The following is a 22185-nucleotide window of genomic DNA, read 5'->3' on the forward strand; positions in this document are numbered from 1 at the left end:
TTAGCAATCTATTAGGGATTATTATTACTCTGAGGGTGCCTGAGTAGCTCATTTGGCTGAATGTCCAACTTTTAATTTCGGCTCAGGTCATGGTCTCAGGGTTGTGAGATCGAGTCCCACATGAGGCTCTATGCTGGGTGTGGAGCCTGACTGGGATTCTCTCTTCCTCCCTCTCCCTTTGCCCTTCTCCAACCCCCCTTCTCTTCCTCTCTTAAAAAGAAAAAATTACTGTTACATAACACTGTATGTAAATGAATTTCATAAAGGCAAACATTTTTTGTGTCTAGTATAACGGAAAATCAGTACATGTTTGATTATCCAAGAAATGAATACATATATAAGTGTGCATATCAGGAAAACTGTGGAGAAGATGGCTACCTTGACCTGCTTCCGGAAGTCAATTCTAGGAGCATGAGAAGGACCGCGGACGGGATGGCCCCCATGTATCGTGACTGAGGGCCCAGTGGAGTTTCAATAATCAGGCTGCCCAAAATCCCATTCTTTTGGGAAACACTTAGAACCCATTTTAATTTTCCATTTACACTGGAAGTTTCCGGTTCCAGAGGTAAATTAACTTTACTCTTGCTATAGCTCCCGAATTTTTCCTGCTAGAGGGATTGTTTGTGAGCAGGAGAGGGGCCGCAGGACAGAGTGGGAATGAAGACAGAAGACCTATTTGTGGTTAAGAGAGAGGTGACGACTCAGTCCCTACTGGGCCATGAGAATCACTATAAAAGGCATCATGGAAATGATAGACAACAGAACGACAGCACGAACACCAAAAAACCAGACTGTCCTTAAATTATTGTAGAAATATAATGTGACATTGAGTTAGAAGCAGTATTTATTACCTATAAAAATTGCATGAAGAAGAAGATGGAGGTAGCTTCCCCACTCCACCTTCACACTGTGATCAATGATCAGATCAGTCAAAAGGATCACGGCTATGTTACACCTGTGACAAATGAGAGGGCTATTAGTGTTCTATCCGAGTCCACTTGGAGAGAATCTTACGCCAGTTACTTGAAGACTTTTTTAATAATGTATTTTATGGAAAAATACAACTTCTCAAGAAAAAAAGATGAAAGGAAATATAGCTGAAGAAACCATTCAGTGATAGTTTTAGAATAAAACATTACCTGCTAAGGGCTCCCCAAAGTCAAGGGCCATAATTTCTTCATCTTCAACCCTGACACCTAGCACACTGCTTGCCACATAGTAGGTGTTCAGTACGTGTCTGATACATTAATAAATTTTGAGAGAATGCGGTAACTGTTCTATTGTGATTTCGCTAAGTAGAATTCAGTTTTAACACAATTCAAAATAATAGTGCCTAGTGCCATAGAATATTTTTCAGATGTAGTAACTGGGTCCCAGAAAGGTCAAGTAACTATGCCAGACACCCAGAAAAGCAGCGGCAGAAGTAGATTTAATAGTATTAATTGTAAACAGAATTCTGAGTCTGTAGATTTCTTGAACTCTAAACACATGGATCTCATCTGTTGCAGTATCAAAAGAAAGAAATGGCTCTTATGCCGTGTTGTCAGATAGCAAAAAGAAAGCTGAAAGTGTTAAGCAGCGATTTGGCTCATATGAAATAGGAATGACGCTGTGGTCCACCTGTGAAGAGGTAATCCAGGTGATGACGTTTCAGGCAAGTAATCCACCAGTGGTGACCAGCAGCCTCCAGCTGGTGGGAAGGGCAGTGGCTCTCCTTGATTATGCTCCATCACTTTCAGTCGCCAATTAGAATAAAGTGGCATTGAATCACCTATCAAAATAAAATGATCTCATTTTCTACACCATCTATTTTCTGCCAACATAAGCAAACTCTAGTAAGACACCATCTATTTATAGCATTGGAAAGTGATAAGAAAATAACTTCCCACTCTTTTTTGACATAGGTTTGCTAGGAAGACCTGAGCACAACTATTGTCAAGTTAAGCAAATCAGGGACAGAAAGAACTATCAGTTTAGGTTCCATCGTTTACAGCAAAGCAAAACTACATTCGCACTCCGTTAGACTCCATAAGCGATGTCCAAGCCATGAACCCCATCAGAGGTGAAGCTGCCTTATAGCAAGGGCCTTCTGGTAAGTTACTCTGTTCTAAATTTCCTGAGATAGGGCCAACACAAACCGATGTAAAAGGAAATCTGCTTTACCGCAACGGGGCTGTAGGGTGCAGTGAAAAAATGACATCAGGAAATGTGAATTCTGTGTGACATGGGTAAGTCACTTAACCTCTCTGGACCTCAGTTCCATCATGTGCAAAGTGAGGAGATTGGACCAGATCATCTTCAGGGTCCCTTCCCGGTCTGAAGGCTGGTGCCTCTATTCCACTCTCCCCCAGGGTTAAGAGGGAGACTTGGGTGGACATGCACTTTGTGACTGCAAGGGTGAATTTTCCAGTAAAATGTGAATCCACAGAGAAAGAGCAAACCTGGTAGAAAAAGCAGGCTGTAGCCAGTGTCTACGGTGCTTCTCGAGAACCAATTCTTATGTTCCTTTTGATTTATCTATAAGGGAACCTGTGCTTTGAAAACAAATCTCCCCCATTCTTGCTGCTGCTTAAAATCAGGACATTTCAGATTATGTTGGAACACCATCAGTGGCACTTAAATACTCCTCTTAAAAACAATTTATCAGAAAAATATATTCACTGGCATCAACATAATAATACACCTCGCCACTATAGTCATTAAAAAAACATGTGGAATTTATTACTTTTTTCTTCTTCATAAGATCCTCCCGAGCTGCTACTGTATCGAGATTCTAGTCTGTGATGCTGACGATTTAAGTGACTGCTTAGTCCACTGTAGATGTCAAGGTGCACATAGCTATGGGAATGATGGTCGCAGTTAGTCACAGTTCATGGTAAAATGGTATTTGTACTTTCACTTTCTATGTTTAAAATAGAACACAGTACATAAAATACTGACAAAAGCTTCCTAGGATATATCCTAATTTCCACCATATAGTTCAAAAGCTTAAGCTTTCTTTTTTTTTTTTTTAAATATTTTGTTTATTTGCCAGCAAGAGAGAGAGAGAGCACAAGTAGCAGAGCTGCAGGCAGAAGGAGAGGGAGAAGCAGGCTCCCCAACGCGGGGCTTGATCCCAGGACTCCAGGATCAAGACCTAAGTGGAAGGCAGAAGCTTAACCAACTGAGCCATCCAGGTGCCCCAAGCTTAAGCTTTTAAGTCAGTTATTTCTACCTGAAGACTTTTCTTAAACTGTCATGGTAATAATGTTCTGGTGAAACCCAGTTTATCAAAAACAGACAGAGTATACAGCCATTTAGAAAGCTCTAAAAATGCAGACAACACAAAAAGACTGGACATAATCTACTCATCCATTAGAGCACATAAAAGAATCTAGCACATCAGCATTCTGATGATGAAACAGTCATGATGGAAAATTTCCACAATGGAAATATATTTCTTCACTAGAATTTTGAAATATACATTCAATGAAACATACATTGCAATGCAGAAATGATCATTTATTCTGGTGCTCACAGTATCTGTCAACCTGAAAGGCTAATGAAGAACAGAAAGGTACTTACCTCTCTTCAATACTCTCTTTTATGGGCTTATTATCAGGATTGCCATCTATGGGAGCTACCATTGTATTGCTACTGGAAGTAGTTCCTGCAATCAGAAATGAAACATTATCTGGGAGCTTAAAGCCTGGGATAACTTAATAAGAACAAAAGATTTCAAAATTACAGATGTTAAAACTCCACTAAAATGAGAGCAAGGTGATTTTTCAAAAGAAATGTACTCATAGTGACCAAGAGGGAAAGGAGACAACAGCAACCAAAGTTTAGAAGCTTGAAAACAAAGGGACAAGAAGCAAGTCAGCTTTGAGAAGGCTGAATCCTAAGCTGGTAGTGGGGGAAACCAAGAAGCATCCATATCTTTACGGCTGAACCTCCCAAAGACTCAGGCATTAGCAGCACTGAGTATCTCTGGGTGTAGAGGTTAGAAATGTTACTAAAATAGCAGGCTTGGTTGAAAATCTATTTCAGAAGTAGTTGGTCCCCAAGATCTATGCCCCTCCACTTCCAGAAGTCTTTTTTTTTTTTTACTCATTTAAGTAATTTCTATACCCAACATGGGCCTCGAATTTAAGACCCTGAGATCAAGAGTTGCATGTTCTTCCAACTGAGCCAGCCAGATGCCCCCAGGATTCTTTTCTGATAACAGTAAGTCAAAGATTTCTGGACTAAAGCACATTATTTACAGCTGAAAGAGGAAGAACTTCATTGAGAATAGGGGGATTGAGGGAAAATACACACACGAAAACTTGAGATGGTATCCCCTTGAAAGCTTCTCACCCCCCTGGGCTACCAGAAGGCATGAAGACAACGTTGTGTGTACGTGTATGTCTATCTATGGATTCTATGTATATGTACATACACACAGCCCTACACACTCTACTTTGGGTAGATGACTAGTAGAGTTTTGTCTGGATAACTGGATTAGTCCAAGAGAAGAGACCTATAGACACTTTCATCAGTGAAATCATCACACAACAAATGACAAAGTCAACAAGCTCCATATATACCTACAAAATATGCAATCAACTTTTTAATATTCTACTCTTTATCAAAAAATACAGATCTCGAATCGGTAGGCTTTTGAGGAAAGCTTTTACCAAGACAAATCAAAACAGAGCAATATAGAGAAAACAGGCTCTTCTGCAGGGAGAAGAAAATTAATTATAGATGACAGTCCAACCATGAAACATGAATAAGGTGCTCCTAAAAAAAATTCATTAAAAAATAAACTCTATGGAATTAACATTCTGACAGATATGAAAAACTCAAGGAAGTGTTATCAGAAATCCCTTAGAAAGCAGAACAAAAGGAGCTAAGAGATGAAAATAGATGACAAGAAATAAATTATGAAATATTTCTAATTACACAGATGTTATTAACATGCCAGAAACATTTCATAGAAACTGAGTGACAAAGAACTTCACGGAAATATAATCTAAAATAGTCCTGATATTACACTGATTTTCAGAGGCAGTTCTTCCCTCAGGGATGTAGTTTCTGCAACTGAAAATATTACTGTGATTATATCTGTATATACATATAACACTCACATGACTGGACATTAGGTATCATATATGCCCAAATAATTATAATACGAAATTACAGAGTAGGTCAATAAGTAAGCCTTTTCTATATTTAAGATACTAATTATACTTATTTTAAAAATGCTTGTAGTATGAGGGTATATAAATCTATATTCCAGTTCCACACACGTATGTGTAAGTCCGTTTCCCTCTATAATACTAAGAACCCTTTCGCGGTCCAACTTCACTTCTGTGAGGTTTACGAAGTCCTGTCAAGTTGGTCCCCATACGGGACTCACGATGGCTTTTGTGTTTCCTGACGCTGTTGAAAGCAAAGGCCCGCTGAGCTGAACAGTTAAATAAAGTTTCCCTTTGGAGACCAAGGGGTCGGTTTTAAGGGACTTCTTACCTGAGGTGACGGAAGGGATTTTGCAGCTGGAAGTGATGCGGTAGTAGGGGGGGTTATCCATGTGAGTGACACCCGAGCTGACGGGGTCGGTCAGCTGGAGCTCACTCACCAGCTCTTCCAGCAACTGCATGGTTTTGTCTCTACCTAAATAGACAATAACTTTCTTCACCTGTCACAAGAGAAAACGGTTCAGAAGAGAAAAAGGACAATTTTTCTTTCATAAATTGGGTCTCGAAGCAGATTTTATCAGGTAAGATCCATTTGAAATGGTATTTAAATAAGCCCAACTTAAATCTGAACATCGACTGGCAGTAAGATGTTAGTTGGCTTTATAAAGACGGTATTCCCTGGCCCTCAGGGTTAGATTTAATCAGGATGACTTGACTGCTTAACGGTCTCCACATTATCTACTTCCTTATTATTCTGCCTTTTTTTTTTTTTTAAGAAAAGCAAAAGATAACTGCTTTCTTATAAATCAGTGTCTTTTTAATGGAGAGATTTCAATTAATAATAGCACCCCAACTCTCTCTAAAAATCCCCTTAGACTTCAAACACAGGATTTTTTATTCTGCTTCCCCTACTAAGACTCCGTATTTAACCAGCAGGTGCAGAGTAGTGATTACAAACAGAACTGGAGCTGAACTAGAACCCAGACCACACAGCGTGGACTGGGGTGTAGACACTTGGTAGCTATGCGACTGCACAGTTACTCTCGGTTTTCTCTTCTGCAGAATGGGGACAACGACACCTACTTCATAGAGTTGTTAGGATTAAGTAAATTTAAGAATGCACTTTAAACATGCCTAGTACATAGTATGAGTTAAATAAGTGGAAAAAAAATTTCAGCAGTATGCATTCTGCCTCAGTAATAAGTATTAATGAATATGTTATAATACTAATTCATCAGCCTCTTTTTTTCTTTGTACTTCAATCCTTGCAGCTTAAAAAATGTGGTCTTGCCAGCACAGGCATCATCATGAGGGTTGGTGGGGAGAGGGAGCTGCTAGAAATACAGGATCTTGGGCCCCACCTTCACCCCCCGCAGCCAGAACCAGATACCCTGGTGATTCACCAACCCACAGACAACTGGGCAACTCTGCTTTACGTGACCCCAGGTCAAATCTTATTTATTTTTTTTAAGACTGATTGATTGATTTTTAGAGAGAGTGGGGAGGGACAGAGGGAGAGGGAGAAAAAACAGCTCAAGGAGACTCCCCACTGAATGTGGAGCCCAACTCGGGGCCCATCCCAGGACCCCAAGATCATGACCTGAGCCCAAATCAAGACTCGGGTGCTTAACCAAATGAGCCACCTAGGCGCTCCTCCCTGGGCAAATCTTTTTTTTTTTTTTTTTTAGGATTTTTATTTATTTATTTGACAGAGAGAGAGATCACAAGTAGGCAGAAAGGCAGGCAGAGAGAGGGGGAAGAAGGCTCCCTGCTGAGCAGAGAGCCCGATGCGGGACTCGATCCCAGGACCCTGGGATCATGACCTGAGCTGAAGGCAGAGGCTTAGCCCACTGAGCCACCCAGGTGTCCCACCCCACCCTTAGAATATGCTTTATCATATCATACCAGCAATCTTATAAAGATTACCCATTGATAACCGACTTACACACAGCTCTGTCTCTATCCAAACTGCTTTAACTCTTCGCTAAGTCTCTGTTCTCAGACTCAGTCACCTCCTGACCCTGCTAGATGCATTCCTGCCTCTGTGCCTTTAATCCATCTGACTGTGAGAAAGCAGCCAGTCTTCTCCACAAAGTGGGAATTCACTCTACTAAGTGACGGAGCTAAGAGCTGCCCAATGTTGAAGAAGTACTCATCTCTCTGCCCTGTTTTATTCATCCATAGAACTGCCGTAATCTTCACACACACGGATCTAAGAATTCAATGGAACAATGTAGATGAGGTGCTTATGCCATGCCTGGCCTAGAATAAGCGAATAAGAATGAAAATCGAGAAATTATAATGGTCATTAAAAATAGCTCCTTTTTTAAGTTCCTGGCAAATGGTTATTCCCTGAATTTCATCTTGGCTTCTTGGCATTATTACTTCAGCCTGTTTCTTCTTCCAGCCCAACTCAGGCATCCTTCCATCCAATTACAGGTCCCTTCTATATGCCAGGCACTAGTCCAGGCTCTGGGAAGACAGCAGTAGATACAGAGCTGTGTGTAGGTCGATATCAATGGGTAATCATTGTAAGATTTCTGGTATGATATAATAGAGCATATTTTAAGATCTACCCAGGGATGGGGTGCCTGGGTGGCTCAGTCAGTTAAGTACCAACTCTTGATCTGGGCTCAGGTCATGATTTTAGGGTCCTGCCTGACCTCAGTGTGCACACACACGTGTGCGCTGGTCCGCCTGTGTGCCTCCAGTCGAACCTTCATGTTTCACATTCTCGTGTTACTCTCCACTTAAGCAGATATAAGCAACGCTTCCCCTCTAGAAGGTAAAGACTGTGACAGTCTTCATGGCATACCTCTTCCTATGCTCCCCCCGGCTTCTGAAAGCCGTTGGCACCATTCCACAAGCACTGAGCTCTCACTCACCATACTGATCTCCTATCCAGCTCCTGCCTAGCAGAAAGCATGAACATTCTCAATTTTTTTGGTCTCACTTCTAGATGACTTCCCCTCGGGGATCATCTCTACTCATCCCAGAGAGCTACGGTTTCTCGGTTATTCATGCTCAGTACCCTGCAATTTTCCTCTGTAGCCCTGATCAAGACTGCACTGTATTAACTACTGGTTTACTCATTAAATACATTAGGCGGAGGTTCAAAGAATAAAATCTCCATCACCCATTGGACTGAAATGCTCAGAATCTAGAAAAGCAACTGGCCTGTAGTCAAGGCCAGACGACAGCGGTTGAATGAAGCAATAGACAAAGGCATGTGCTGATTTCCAGGTGGGGTCCCTACTCTGGGCCTTTGCTTCCACTGCTCTCCTGCTGCCCACATTCTGGTACTACAAGAAACCAGGTATGTATTACTTTAAAAAAATGGTAACAGGGGTACCTGGGTGGCTCAGTGGGTTAAAGCTTCTGCCTTTGGGTCAGGTCATGATCCCAGCATCCTGGGATCGAGGCCCACATCAGACTCTCTGCTTGGTGGGAGCCTGCTTCCCCCCTACCTCTGCCTGCCTGCCCCTTTGCCTACTTGTGATCTCTGTCTGTCAAAGTTTAAAAAAAAAGAAAAAGAAAAAGAATCTAAGCCACACACACAAAATAATAATAATAATAATAATAATAATAATAATAATAATAATAATTAAATGAACCTGAATACATACGTAAGGCAAGAGGCTTGGTTCACTATTCACTCCACAAATACTGATCAGAAAGTGCAAAATGATTTTCAGGTTTTTCGGCCAGCCGTCTGCAAGCGTGGTCCACACATTCTCCACCTCCGACCAGGCCAGCTCGTCCCCATACTAGATGTAGGACACACACCACACATTTCAGTGATGACTGCGTATTCAGTACCCAACTTTGTCACACCGTGAAATATTAGAAAATCGTGTTTTTAGAGACAGCTTTTATCTTTTCCATCCTCTAGAGGAATAAACATTTCTTTAAATCTAAACATAAACATCATTAATCATATATGATTCTCTCTCCTCCCTTCAAGATCATATCCTGTATCCAATGAGAAGTGTTTTAAGGGAAGGAATTTGGTTCTTTTCAGACCACTATCTGTTTGGTTATCATAGGATGATCTGATCTCTTCACCTATTTCTACCCTTTATGATTCCTCTTAATAGTTCTGTGCAGCATACTGGGTATTTACCCTAAAGATACAAATGTAGTGATCCGAAGGGGCACCTGCACCCCAATGTTTATAGCAGCAATGTCCACATTAGCCAAACTATGGGAAGAGCCTAGACTCCATCAACAGATGAATGGATAAAGAAGATGCAGTATATATATACAATGGAATACTATGCAGCCATCAACCCCTCTCCCCTGAAATCTTGCCATTTGCAATGACGTGGATGGAACTAGAAGGTATTATGCTAAGTGAAGTAAGTCAATCAGAGAAAGACAATTATCATAGGCTCTCTCTGATATGAGGAATTTCAAAGGCAGGGAGTGGGGTTGTGTGGGGCAGGGAGGAAATAATGAAACAAGATTGGATCAGGAGGGAGGGAGACAAACCATAAGAGACTCTTAATCTCATGAAACAAACTGGGGGTTGCTGGGGGCTGGGGGGGAGAGGAATAGGGTGGCTCGGTTATGGACATTGGGGAAGGTATGTGCTATGGTGAGTGCTATGAAATGTGTAAGTCTGATGATTCACAGACCTGTACCCCTGGGGCAAAGAATACATTATATGTTAATACAAAAAAAATTTTTAAAAAATGGACAAACCAAAAAAAAATAGTTGTGCACAGCAACTGTGAACACCAACCCCACTTTACCTTCGCTGTCATGTACATCAGATTGTTCAAAACCATCGCAGTGGCTTGTGGAGAGCCCCAGCCTTCTCCTCGCAACCAGCGCCTGCTGGTCACCATGAGCTCTCGGTCTTTTAAGGAGTCGTCTTCCTCATCTTCATCATGTCGCCTTGCTGTGGGCAGAGGTTTCAGATCCACCAACTCAATGTTGTTCATCCAGGGTAAGAGATAGTGCAGCATGACCTGCCTCCCGGCAGGGTGAGCCGTCTGAATTCTCTGGCTTATCTCTGCAATTAAAAACAAGCCGAAAGAGGGAACAACCGGCATCATTTCGGTTTCCTTTGATTTGTAATTACCTCTGGTACGAAATGAAAGACCTGGAGCTCTGAAAGTAGCTGAATGAAGAGATCCTGACCAGGGGAGGGGGCGGTGGTATGTGTGGGAGCGGGGATGGGGGGGGCGCCAAGCGATGGCCGTGACCTCTCTCACGGAGACAGGGTCTCTTGAGGAGGTGGCCTGGGAACACGAATATTGAAGATAGAAGAAAAGAATCCATCAAAAGTGACAGAAAAGGAACATCTCACAGCAGAAGGAAAACCAGGAAACATTAAATTTCTAGAAATCATGAGAGCTCAGGATTTAAAGAAATGTAAGGTGACTAACATCAATTGCTTGGCAAAGTAGCCAACAGATTGAAGACCAAAAGCTGATGATTAGGGTTAGCAGTGAGGAGTCTTCAGTAACTTTACGGAGAAGAAACTCACACTGATGGAGTCTGAAGGTCATTTGTGAAGATGCGTAAGGGACAAAGTGAATGTGGACACTCAAGGCAGGTAAAGGGGGTGGGGGACGGGTCAGAAGTGGGTGTAAAGAAAGAAAACAATGAGAACAGCCAGGGAGCTGAAAAACATTTAAAGATCACCGCAATTGGTCCCAGAGAAAGGAAGGAGCAGGACCTTCAAATTTCAAAGTGGGCAACGTTTCTACTGACAGCCTTCCCCACACAATCCCTAACAAACACTCTGCTCATCTTACCCTGGAAGCAGTAAAAGTGAAAACTGCACTGAGGAGGTTTACAGGCTGTGTTTTGGTTTAGAACAGACCATTTTCAGCAAAGGAGTTATAATTAGCAGGTCCTAACGACAAGACTAACTGAAGACGGAAGTGAAAGACAAGGCGACTGAGCTGTGGGCATGCTCTCCACAAGTCCCGGCTGACATCCCCCATTCCCACCAATTTCTTGAGCTCTGAGACTCAGCTGGACTCTCCTGCTTTCTGTGTGGGAGCCCTGAGAAGCAGCCCAGGAGCAGAATCAGGGATCCTGGCAGCCACTGCTTTGCACCGATGACCATCCACCCCTGATCCCGAAAGGGCTAACAGGACTCTGGGCAATTATGAAAAGGGAAGAGACACGATCACTGCCATCTACCAGTGCAAACCAGACAGGTAAACTGCTTTAAGAACTGTCAGAAGGATTGACACAGGCTTTTCCCCGTCCAGGATAGTGAGGGCTGGGAAACTATTTCTACTGCTGAAACGGGCGCCGTGGGAAGATGCTCCAAGAAGGCTAACTAAGGTCATTAAATCTTGAGATCAAATGAAAGAAAGAACCACAGCAGAATCTTGTCATCTCCTGGATGGCCATTTCGGTGCATGTTCAATTCTCAGGTTAAAATAAGATCTCGCGGCAAGTGAAAGCAGAAAAACTACCGAGGTGTGCTGTGTTAAAATTAAATCTTCAGTAGAAGGATAAAGCACTCTAGGAACACTCACAATAGTACGTTCATCGAGTGGACGGTTAAACTAGATTTTAAACAAAAAACTGTCTTAAATCTGAGTCCTGGGAGATGCAGATAAAGAGGGTATCTTGCCTGACACATAGTGCTGCTGTTCTGGAAACCCCTGGAAGGAACTGTCATTTGTCCAAGGAAAGGAAATGGGAACAGAAAGCAACATGGAATCCTAGTAGTAGGTTTTTGTTTTTGTTTTTTTAAAAGATTTTATTTATTTATTTGACACAGAGAGATCGATCACAAGTTGGCAGAGAAGCAGGCAGAGAGAGAGGGGGGAAGCAGGCTCCCTGCTGAGCAAAGAGCCCGATGTGGGGCTCAATCCCAGGACCCCAAGATCATGACCTGAGCTGAAGGCAGAGGCTTAACCCATTGAGCCACCCAGGTGCCCCCTTAGCAATACTTTTGCTCTAAGCAGTGCAGGATCTTTCCCTATGATGAGAGGTGTTACTTATGGAAAGAGACCTGTATCTTTATCGCTGCCCATTTCCATTATTAAATACAGACCAATACACAAGATGAAGTACGTACTAGAAAATTTAGAAAGTTCTGTGTCTATCAAAGAAACATTTTTAAGTTGTATGTGAAGCCCTCCCCCACTCGGGGTAGAGAAGGGAAGGTAAAGTAAGAAGCCTTGGAAAGACTACATTAATAAGAAATCTACCATGACAGATCAGTATTACATGTTCTTACTAAAGGAAAAAAATTATTTTCTTACATAAAGACATGTTCTGTTTTGAATCAACCTCAAATTTCTTATATTTAAATTTCCTACAAGTAGTTTTTTAGAAATGACTGCTAAAGAAAACCCACGGACAAGTTCAACAGTCATACCTGAGAATATGGCAAGAGTTAGTTCAGGATAAGCCCTTGCTAACTCCTCGGACAACTGATAATATGAAACAGAGTACAGGTGCGGCAGAGGAGACAGCTGGCTGAGGACTCCATCTGTTCTCTGAACTTCCAACTTGTGGGCATAGCGAAACATCTTCGGTTCCAGGATCTGCAGGAATGTAGATGCGAGATTTTATGAGTCCTCTGGATTTCAGCCATAACTGTAAAATAAAATCTTCTAAGAATTATTCCAGCTCAGAAGTTACATAGTTATGCATACTGTAGAGTATTTCAGAGGTTAATTTCTAATTCCCAGGAATGTTTGCAAAAGATCTTTAACTGTTCGGGAGGCTTTACACTCCTTGTGCTTAATGCCACTGGTTTGGGTTAGGAGCATTGTCTGAAAATGACTTTAGCAACTTGCAATTACTTGAAGAAGATTTACCACTTTCCATCTCAAAAATAGGATTATATAAAACATGTATATGTGAAAAAAAATCCTCAAACAGGTCTTGGTTAAATAAAGATTAAATATGGACTATGAGCTAAAAATTATTTTAACGTTATACCAAGTAAATATACAGCACTGAACTTTCTTCATAATTAATAAAGCCATGAGGGTATAATTCCCAAGATGGGGGCTACTAGCATCAGTACCACTAGTCAAACCCTCTGGAAAAATCAGCATCTACTTGAATCTCATTCTTAACTTGGTTAAGAGGGAAGAACCTCATCCTATTATCAATTAGTTAGATACTGTATAATAATAACTGTATAATAATGTCTACTACACAATAATGTATAGCAACTGTATAATAATAACTGTAAAATCTCCATGCTTGGTAAGTTAACTTTCTAGGTTATTTTTCTAGGTCTAATAAAAAAAAAATTATACAAGCATATCATAAAAGGGCTGATTACTTTTTACTTGATTCTCAAAAAAAACCTTTGGCTCACAATATTCTTCTCTGCTGGACAGAGATAGTTCTAGGCACATGGAAGTCCCAACCACTCCATTTTCATTTGAAATGAACACACAGGCGCATACGTGTGTGTATGTCGGAGGAGATCCATAAGCCCTTTGAATACACTTCTGAATAGTCTGTATTGTTGTTTTTTTTTAAAATAATTTTTGATTTTCTTTATAAACATATAATGTATTATTAGCCCCAGGGGTACAGGTCTGTGAATCACCAGGTTTACACACTTCACAGCACTCACCATAGCACATACTTTCCCCAATGTCCATAATCCCACACCCCTCTCCCTACCCCACTGTCCCCCCGGCAACCCTCAGTTTGTTTTGTGAGGTTAAGAGCCTTATGGTTTGTCTCCCTCCTGATCCCATTTTGTTTCATTTGTGAATAGTCTGTATTATTTCCAGACTTAAGTGACCCATATTATCTTGGTAGCCTTTTTTTTTTTTTTAAAGATTTATTTATTGATTTATTGACAGAGACAGAGAGAGAACACAAGTACGGGGAGCAGTAGGCAGAGATGGAGGAAGAGGCAGACTCCCCACAGAGCGGGGAGCCAGATATGGGGCTCAATCCCATGACCCTGGGATCATGACCTGAGCCCGAGGTAGATGCTTAACTGACTGAGCCACCCAGGCATCTCTTCCCTTTGTCCTCTATTTTTTTTTTTAAAGATTTATTTATTTATTTGACAGACAGAGATCACAAGTAGGCAGAGAGACAGGCAGAGAGAGAGGAAGGGAAGCAGGCTCCCTGCTGAGCAGAGAGCCCGATGCGGGGCTCGACCCCAGAATCCTGAGATCATGACCTGAACCGAAGGCAGAGACTTTATTTAACCCACTGAGCCGCCCAGACACCCTCTTTGTCCTCTATTTTTAATGATAACAGGAATTGGTGCCATGCCTCCCTATTAAAAATAAAGCCCAGGGGTGCCTGGGTGGCACAGTCTGTTAAGCGACCAACTCTTGGTTTCAGCTCAGCTTGTGATCTCAGGGTCATGAGATTATGCCCTGTGTTGGGCTTTGCACGGAGCACAAAGTCTGCGAGAGTTTCTCTCTCCCTCTCCCTCTGCCCCTCCCTGCCCCACGCTCTCTCTATCTAATAAATAAATCTTAAAAAAAGAAAAGGCTAAATATTTATATGCTTCATTAAATCATCAATAACTTATATTTTAACTAACATTTGCTTACAAACCTGTAAAAGTTGCATAGCAACTTCATAGATACTTCGAGAAGAATCAGCTGCTTTAAACAGTATCAGATTTAGGAGCATCACTGTGTCACACTGATAATCCCTAGGGATAAATTTTACATGTTAGAGAAATTTTAGAGGCTTTCATATCATTCATAAATACGATATACAAAGGGCAAGGCTGCAGACATCAAGTGTTGAGCCTATGGCTAGGTGGGGTTTTTTTGTTTTGCTTTGTTTTTTTGCTTTTTTGTTTTTTGTTTTTTGTTTTTGTTTTTGTTTTTAAAGGCAAAAGGTACGCAACAGATGCAAGGTGGTCATTATTGTTATTCTGGTTAAATTTCATTAAAGTTCAAGGAAAGAAAACACTGGTTTCTTAGTATTTCTGACTTCAAAAGGAAACATTTTAAAATAAAAAGAAAGAAAGAAAGAAACAAACAAACAAAAGCTAACTAAAATACGGAAGACAGTATGTAGGGTACCTGTTCTGGAATACGTTAGCTATGGCTTTAAAGCAGCCGGCTGCCACTCTCTTGGAACCAGTGTAACATCGATCCACAGCCCAGTACATCAGGTTGCTCTGGTCCGGGTTCAGTTCCAGCAGTAATGTAACTGCCTCACAGCCCAACTGGTGAACCTACGTAAAGGTCACAACAATGCCCAGGACAAAAAAAATTTATATATACAATATATACAGTATATGTACTATATATATAGATAATAGTATACATAGCATAGTTCATATATTTAGCAATATAGTATATATGCATTTTTGTATTTATAGTGTGTATATATATATATATATACACATATATATATATATTTTATTTATATATATATATATATTTATAGTGTGTGTATATATATATATATAGTATATATAATATATAGTATATATACTATATATAGTATATATACTATACCTGTAATATAGTATATATATTTATATAGTATATATATTTACTATATTTAAGCACAAAACTTAGTCTCCTTTTGTTCAAGTCCTTCTCATTTTATTCAGCCAAAAGAAAAAAAAAATGACATGGATAAATTATACTTGGTCTCTTGCTTTTTATACAAGACTCTAAGTAGTACAATTCTCTCCTCCAGCAGAGCCCTGAAGGCGGCTGATGAGTATGAACAGTGATTAAGTGCTTTCAGAAAAGTGAGTTATTAACCTCTCCAGTTATTTTTATCAAGCTTTATTCTTGTTTTTGATAACCCAATAGAAAAATTATTTGGAGGGGAAAAAAAATAAGTCTTATTTTAAATTGTGAAGTCTGGGCATGCACAGGAGGGGAGTGAGGAAAAGGGAAGGCAAGAAAGATTAATTGGAGAGTGGTCAAAAAAATGATATTAAACATAACAAATAACACATTTCTTCTGTGGAGCTCAACATATTGTATATTAATATTTTATTTACAGATCTAGAACTCTCTTGTGAGACAACCACATTAATCATATAATACAAAAGGGAAATTAACATTATTTAAATAAGTAATAAATGAGAATTAGACATTTCTTAAATTATTGCATCCTATTTAATTTTACAAAACACGCCTTCTGCATACAATTCTAACCTAATTTTAAAAAAAGACTTATTTTTAATGGGTCATACTATAATTCCAAATAAAGCAGTGCGGATTATTATGAAATCTTAAAGGAATCGTCATAATCACCTTTTTGTCCAGAGAGTCCAAAATGTTATCCAACCATTTGTACAAATAGCCATCTGATGAAAGTCCTACATTATCTGCAACAGGGCCACAACATAGTACAGCAGACATAGCCTTCAAACAATAATATTAGAATTACATTTAAAACATTTAAGAGGCTTTATGTTGGTTGCTTAATGCGAAGAGGCAGAATATTTTTATTCATGCTTATGTAGCCACAGTATCTTTAATTCTTTCCTTTACAAAGAAGAGTGTAATAGCGGTTTTCGAAACTAAATAATTTATGATGGGTATTAAGTAAATACATGACACGAAATAAGGCATGAGCTTGGACAGTACTGGAAGAGAAGAGGAAGAAAAGACCAAGAAAAAGTACTTAAGTAGGAAAAAAGAGGCAATTCTCAGTTCTTTAAGAAAATGGCATTTAAGTTTTGGGTAGATTCTGTAACTTTTTTGCATCGTCTTTTATGTATTTAAAGAAGTATACAGTATAAATATTCGAATACGGCAGGCAAATATTCTAAGGGTAGAAGAAATCCATCCTTTTTATATTACTAGACACTGAGAGACCAAAATATTTAACTGCACTCTTCACGGGAGAAAAAAGAAATTAGATTTCTAAGCAATACCTTTAGTGCACAGTACTGATGTCTGTTAATTTGCATATTTCTGTCACTGTATCTGTCCAAGGGTGTAAACATGATGCTAAAGGGACCTGCCCAGTGACTGAACAGCATAAACAGACTGTGACGAAGGCTCTGTTGAGGGAAGATACTTCTTCTCTGGTGCACTGTGCATTAAAAAAAAAAAAAAAAAAAAAAGATGAGAAAATATTTATTTCCATTTCTTTTTATTTTAACATGCATGTCAACTTATTTGGTACTGAGTACGTAACACTGCAAGAAAGCCAGCAAAGGTTTTCCTTTGAGCCTACCAAACACCTCCTCAGTGATGGCAATCATTGATGCACGTGCAGGACCAGCAAAGAGGGCCACGGTTTCTGACAGCATGTAGCTCAGCACGGTGAGAGATACAGGATCTCTGCAAGCAGGATTTCAAGGCAGGCGCAGGACTGCCCAGAGGCAGGCACAGAGCAGGGAGTCGGGCCCCTGCTTCTCCCCAGCTGTTGCTGGCTACATGGTAAGCTTGGCCGAGACATCAACACGAACGCAAGTCTGGATCTTGGTTCATTGCCAAGACAAAGCTTTGGAATAGGTAAGCTGCTTCTGAGCTTTGTATGTTTTCAGCTGCACAGCTGTCTTTTTCAAAGAATCCTTACATGGAATCTTGATATACAGAACAGACAAAGGAGGGGCTGATCTACTTGAAGTAAGGCGGGAGGCCCAGAGTCTAAACCCATTCTGCTGCCTCTTGGGCAGAAGAGAAACAACATTGTTTGAAAACCACTGATCGAGATGATCTCCAAGAATTCTATCTACAAGTTCTCTGCATCAATCCTTGTTGAAGAAACTCAACAGTACCTTAATGAACCAATCTGGAGGTTGTAGACAAATGTCTGGTAATGGACAAAATTATATCTTTATGCTAACTGAGCTTCAGATGAAGAAATCATTTCCCTCTGAAATTCAAAATAGGCCTCCTGCGCTTGAAATTAATGGACCTAAAGAAATGTTTACAGGCCTCTTTTATAAAATATAACCCATGCTCTCACTTAGAGAGTCAACAGTTTGCATGTTCTCTTAAAGGTAAAGTAATTCCTTTTCAGAAAGAAAAAGAAACATTTGCAATGACATTGTCTACCAAAGGCTACAGTCACATTTTATGTTTCATACTTGTAAACAATTTATAGCTTTTTAAAATGTAAGTGCATGTATCAATGTTCCTAGGGCCTAAACCAGGACGTGGCTTATAGTAGGTACTGGAGTAACAGAACATATACCTTAAAGGAATCAACCAGTAACACGGTATCCTTAGCAGACTTTGTAACTGTGGCTATGCCCTTCTTCCATCATTCAGCAGTACCTTGTTAATTCTCTGCTCAATTACCATTTGGGATATAATGGCTTTTTGCTCACTGCACCTCGAACAAGTCTGCCTAAAGAAGCTTCTTCTATTGATTTCTTAAATTTTTTGTTAGTGTCTTTATTATCATTAAAAATCGATGTGGTGTTGCTTTTTGATTTCTACTCGCAACACTAACTGAAGGTTAAACTCTTGGCCACCCATGTTACGCTGACATATTTCCCACTATGTTCCCAAGCTGCTTTATCACCTTAGCCTGCAAACCCTCAGGGGAAGAAAGCACACGATGGTTCCTTAATAGTCAACAGTGTTTTAAGAAACTGGAAAGAGTACCTGGAACATTCTGGATGATATTCGCCACTAAGGCACTAAAATGGCATCGTATATCCTTCAGTGTGTCTGAGTCTTTTTCATTTTCTGCTTCCAGGAGTTGTCTAGTTAAATCTACATATTCCAATAAAGTGTTGTTGAGGAAATGTGTTTCATTATCAAGGCCACCACTTGCACTGAAAATATTGGGGGGAAAAAAAAAAGAAAATTGATTTTAATTATAATACAAATCAAAATAAATTGCTAGTAATCAAAATCAAAATAATATACAGTTGACCCTTGAACAATGTCAGGGTTAGGGGGACCTACCCCCACCACCCCAGGCAAAAATCTTCATGTAACTTTTGACTCTGCAAAACTTAGCTATTAATAGCCCACTGTTGGCTGGAAACTTTACCGATAGCAGAAACTTGTCGATTACCATATATTTTATATGTCATATGTAATATATACTATATTCTTGGAATGAAGCAAGCTAGAGAAAAGAAAGTATTGAGAAAAATCGTAAGAGGAAATACATTTATAGTATTGTGCTGTTACAACCCTCATACAAGCGGACCTATGCAGCTCAAATCCATGTTCAAAGGTGAACTGTATATCAAACTTGGCAAGATCATGGTAGTGTGCAACTTAATATATAAAAATTAAATGAACATGATTTGGCTTCCAAATACAAAATAGATGGTGCTTCTCAATCAAGAAACTGCTACTTCAAGTTATATTATTCAATACCATATCTACCTTTAATCAACTCTTCTGAGTGCTGAATGTTATTCCCTCTGGCAAAATATATAGCTTTTCAAAATAAGGAAATAAGGAGGCATATGGGATAGGGAGGATCAATTTAGAAGAGTGGAAAGAGGAGGGGTGACTGGGTGGCTCAGCTGGTTAAGTGGCCAACTCTTGATCTCAGCTCAGGTCTTGATTTCAGGGTTGTGAGTTCAAGCCCCATAGTGGGCTCCACACTGGGGGCGGAACTTACTTTAAAAAAAGGGGTGGGGGTAGAAAGAAGAAAGACTAGTTCTATATATTCTCAGAGCTGCCATGCAAATTTATATTATGCCTTTAGTACGAGCAATCAAATATCCATTAGGTACCTATTCTCAGCAAGATTCTAGCATAGGGAGTACCGAGGATACAAAAATTTAAGAGAATTCAAGAAAGAGTGCTGGTTTTCAAGTTTTCTATCTAACACCTATGGAGTTGCCTCAAAACTCTCTGTAGTAATTTTCTGAGGTAAGAGTCCTGAGCCTGGAAACCACAGATTGAAAGGGGGTCATTGGGTTAGTAAGAAGTTTTAGATTCCAGTCTTGTTCCCACACTTATTAAGGATTTGATCAGCAGCTACTTCAGAGCATTTTAGTGAGAATATAAATTAGTTACTATATAATAAAGGATAAGTAAACTATAAATGCTATATAAATGGTTAGCTATTACATTTACATTTATTTTCATCGGTTTTTCCTTGCTATATTTGAAAAGTACTTCTAAAATAATGTGGTTTTAAAAGTAAAAATAGGAATGCCTGGGTGGCTCAGTCGGTTAATGATTCCAGGGGCCTGGGATCGAGTCCCTCACTGGGCTCCTTGCAGGGAGCCTGCTTATCCCTCTGCCTGTAGCTCTCCCTGCTTGTGCATGCCCTCTCTCTCTGACAAATAAATAAAATCTTTAAAAAATAAAAAGTTAAAAAAAGGGTAAAAATAATTTTTAGGAGCTGTGTCCATGAAAAGAAAAGTAAGGAGTCACAATGGTACTACAATGTATTAAAAATACCAGTCTACAACAAAAATATGTTGAATAAATTCAAAATGAAATGTTATTCTTCATTCCTTAAAGGAATGTTTTTAATTTCTGAGTTGTGATTTACTACTGGATGGGAAACCAATTTAAAAGATTGCAACCTGACTCAGAAAAAAAACATTCATTCATTTAACAACTATTCATTGAATCCCTCCTACGCATCAGGCATATCAGATCGGCTGGGTGAACAAAGCCAAGATCCCTGCCTTCTTGGCCTCTAGAATTCATTTTTTTTTTCCTTAATCAAGGAAATAAAAAGTCCATAGTACTAACAACCTTATAGGATTACTTTCTCTTAAAAAAACAAAACCAAAAACAAAACATGTAACTGTGTTCAAAACCATTACTGCTCAATAGTGACTACGGCTTTTGTAAATTTTAAATATACCAACATCCAGCAGTTTCCCCAAATAGTGCCAAAGATTCTTCATTCACTAACACTACATTGAAAGCAACAAAACAGAAAGAAAAAAAAAGATACAGAGACATATTAGATTGTTGATTTTTTTTGCATTAAGTCCAGTATGTTTCAAATTCTCTTTTCCTAACTTCCACTGTTTTATTTTTGTGTAGGACAAAAAGAAAAAGAAAAAAAAAGAATGCTGTTTCTTTTTTTCTTTCTTTTCATTTATTATAAAAGAAAAAGTAAGTCAGTGATCTAAATTCTCTTTAATTAAAGCTCAATTTTGAAAGCACTCATCAAAAGCATTTGATGCTAACTATGGAAGGTATGAGGTACACTAAGAAATAATCAGGACAAATGCCAAAGTCATAATACGGCACTAGCTTATGAAAATTCTTTTTCCCTCGAGATCTCTTTTCAGTTTTCAGTTACCTTTTTTGGGAGATGATCAGATCTATCTTTTTTTTTTTTTCCTTCTTCAATTGTCAGGCAACACGGTTACCCTTCCAAAGTCAATGGAATTTTCCTGGTCTTAGTGTCCACATACATGCCTTTATTCTAGCAATAACTCTAGGTTTTATGTTTTCATTGGTGAAGCGTGGTAAGTTATGAATTATGATTTATGCTCATGGGTTTTGGAGAGATTAAGAGTTGACTGGAATAAACTTACAAACCTTATAGCGAGCATTTAGACTTTATATATATGATTTTACAATCCAAAAGAAATAGATCTTTAAAATAAGAAAAGAAATCATTAAGTTAGTTACCAAAAAAGGCCACTGTCCACTTGCCTGACTTACTAGATTCCTGCAAATATCAAAAATCCTAGGAACATTATAGCTGATTTTTGCCCAAAGCAATCTGGTACTAGTGGTGGATTTTCTTCAATACAGTTTTTAGCCACTAGTTAACGTATTGGCTGCATCTTCTGTAAATAATGTTCACAGGGTAGAAGTTTTTTGTTGTTGCTGCAAAGGTGCTTTTCTGTTTTTATATATTTCATAAGAGAAAAAAATATGTTCCCTAATCATTCCGAAGTTTTAAAAAAGTCAAAATCCAATACTGACCTGTGACTAATGACACCAGCATCTGCCAACAGTTCAAATATTCGTACCAGTTGTACTCGTAAAATATCTCGACGCCTGCGCCGTTTCATATTCTATTCCAAAGACAGAAAGACATTCAGTAAACATCCTTCAGAGAAGTTGCTAGAAAACTTTTCTGTATAACTTGGGAAGAATAATGTGTAATGCACACTTCCATCACTCTACTGGCTACTGAATCAGAGATACGTTTGAGTAGTTTGAAT

The 22185-nt window shown here is 39.4% G+C and overlaps 1 protein-coding gene across 10 annotated transcripts in view; it reads right to left on the reverse strand.

Moving 5' to 3' along the window:
* Positions 1 to 22185, reverse strand: part of FRYL (FRY like transcription coactivator) — a 261657-nt gene that overhangs the window by 54328 nt on the left and 185144 nt on the right. For all 10 annotated transcript variants that reach the window (XM_032334261.1, XM_032334264.1, XM_032334263.1 and 7 more), the window contains 14 exons: positions 21944 to 22035; positions 18677 to 18849; positions 16990 to 17150; positions 16364 to 16474; positions 15167 to 15321; positions 14688 to 14787; positions 12517 to 12685; positions 9917 to 10179; positions 8789 to 8929; positions 5494 to 5662; positions 3565 to 3649; positions 2726 to 2838; positions 1621 to 1771; positions 852 to 955 (listed from right to left, as the gene is read on the reverse strand). In XM_032334261.1, the coding sequence (XP_032190152.1) occupies positions 852 to 955; positions 1621 to 1771; positions 2726 to 2838; positions 3565 to 3649; positions 5494 to 5662; positions 8789 to 8929; positions 9917 to 10179; positions 12517 to 12685; positions 14688 to 14787; positions 15167 to 15321; positions 16364 to 16474; positions 16990 to 17150; positions 18677 to 18849; positions 21944 to 22035 (1987 nt within the window). The remainder of the gene's footprint in view (positions 1 to 851; positions 956 to 1620; positions 1772 to 2725; positions 2839 to 3564; positions 3650 to 5493; positions 5663 to 8788; positions 8930 to 9916; positions 10180 to 12516; positions 12686 to 14687; positions 14788 to 15166; positions 15322 to 16363; positions 16475 to 16989; positions 17151 to 18676; positions 18850 to 21943; positions 22036 to 22185) is intronic.

The sequence above is a fragment of the Mustela erminea genome, chromosome 2 (genome assembly GCF_009829155.1).
Source record: "Mustela erminea isolate mMusErm1 chromosome 2, mMusErm1.Pri, whole genome shotgun sequence".
Lineage (NCBI taxonomy): Eukaryota > Metazoa > Chordata > Mammalia > Carnivora > Mustelidae > Mustela > Mustela erminea.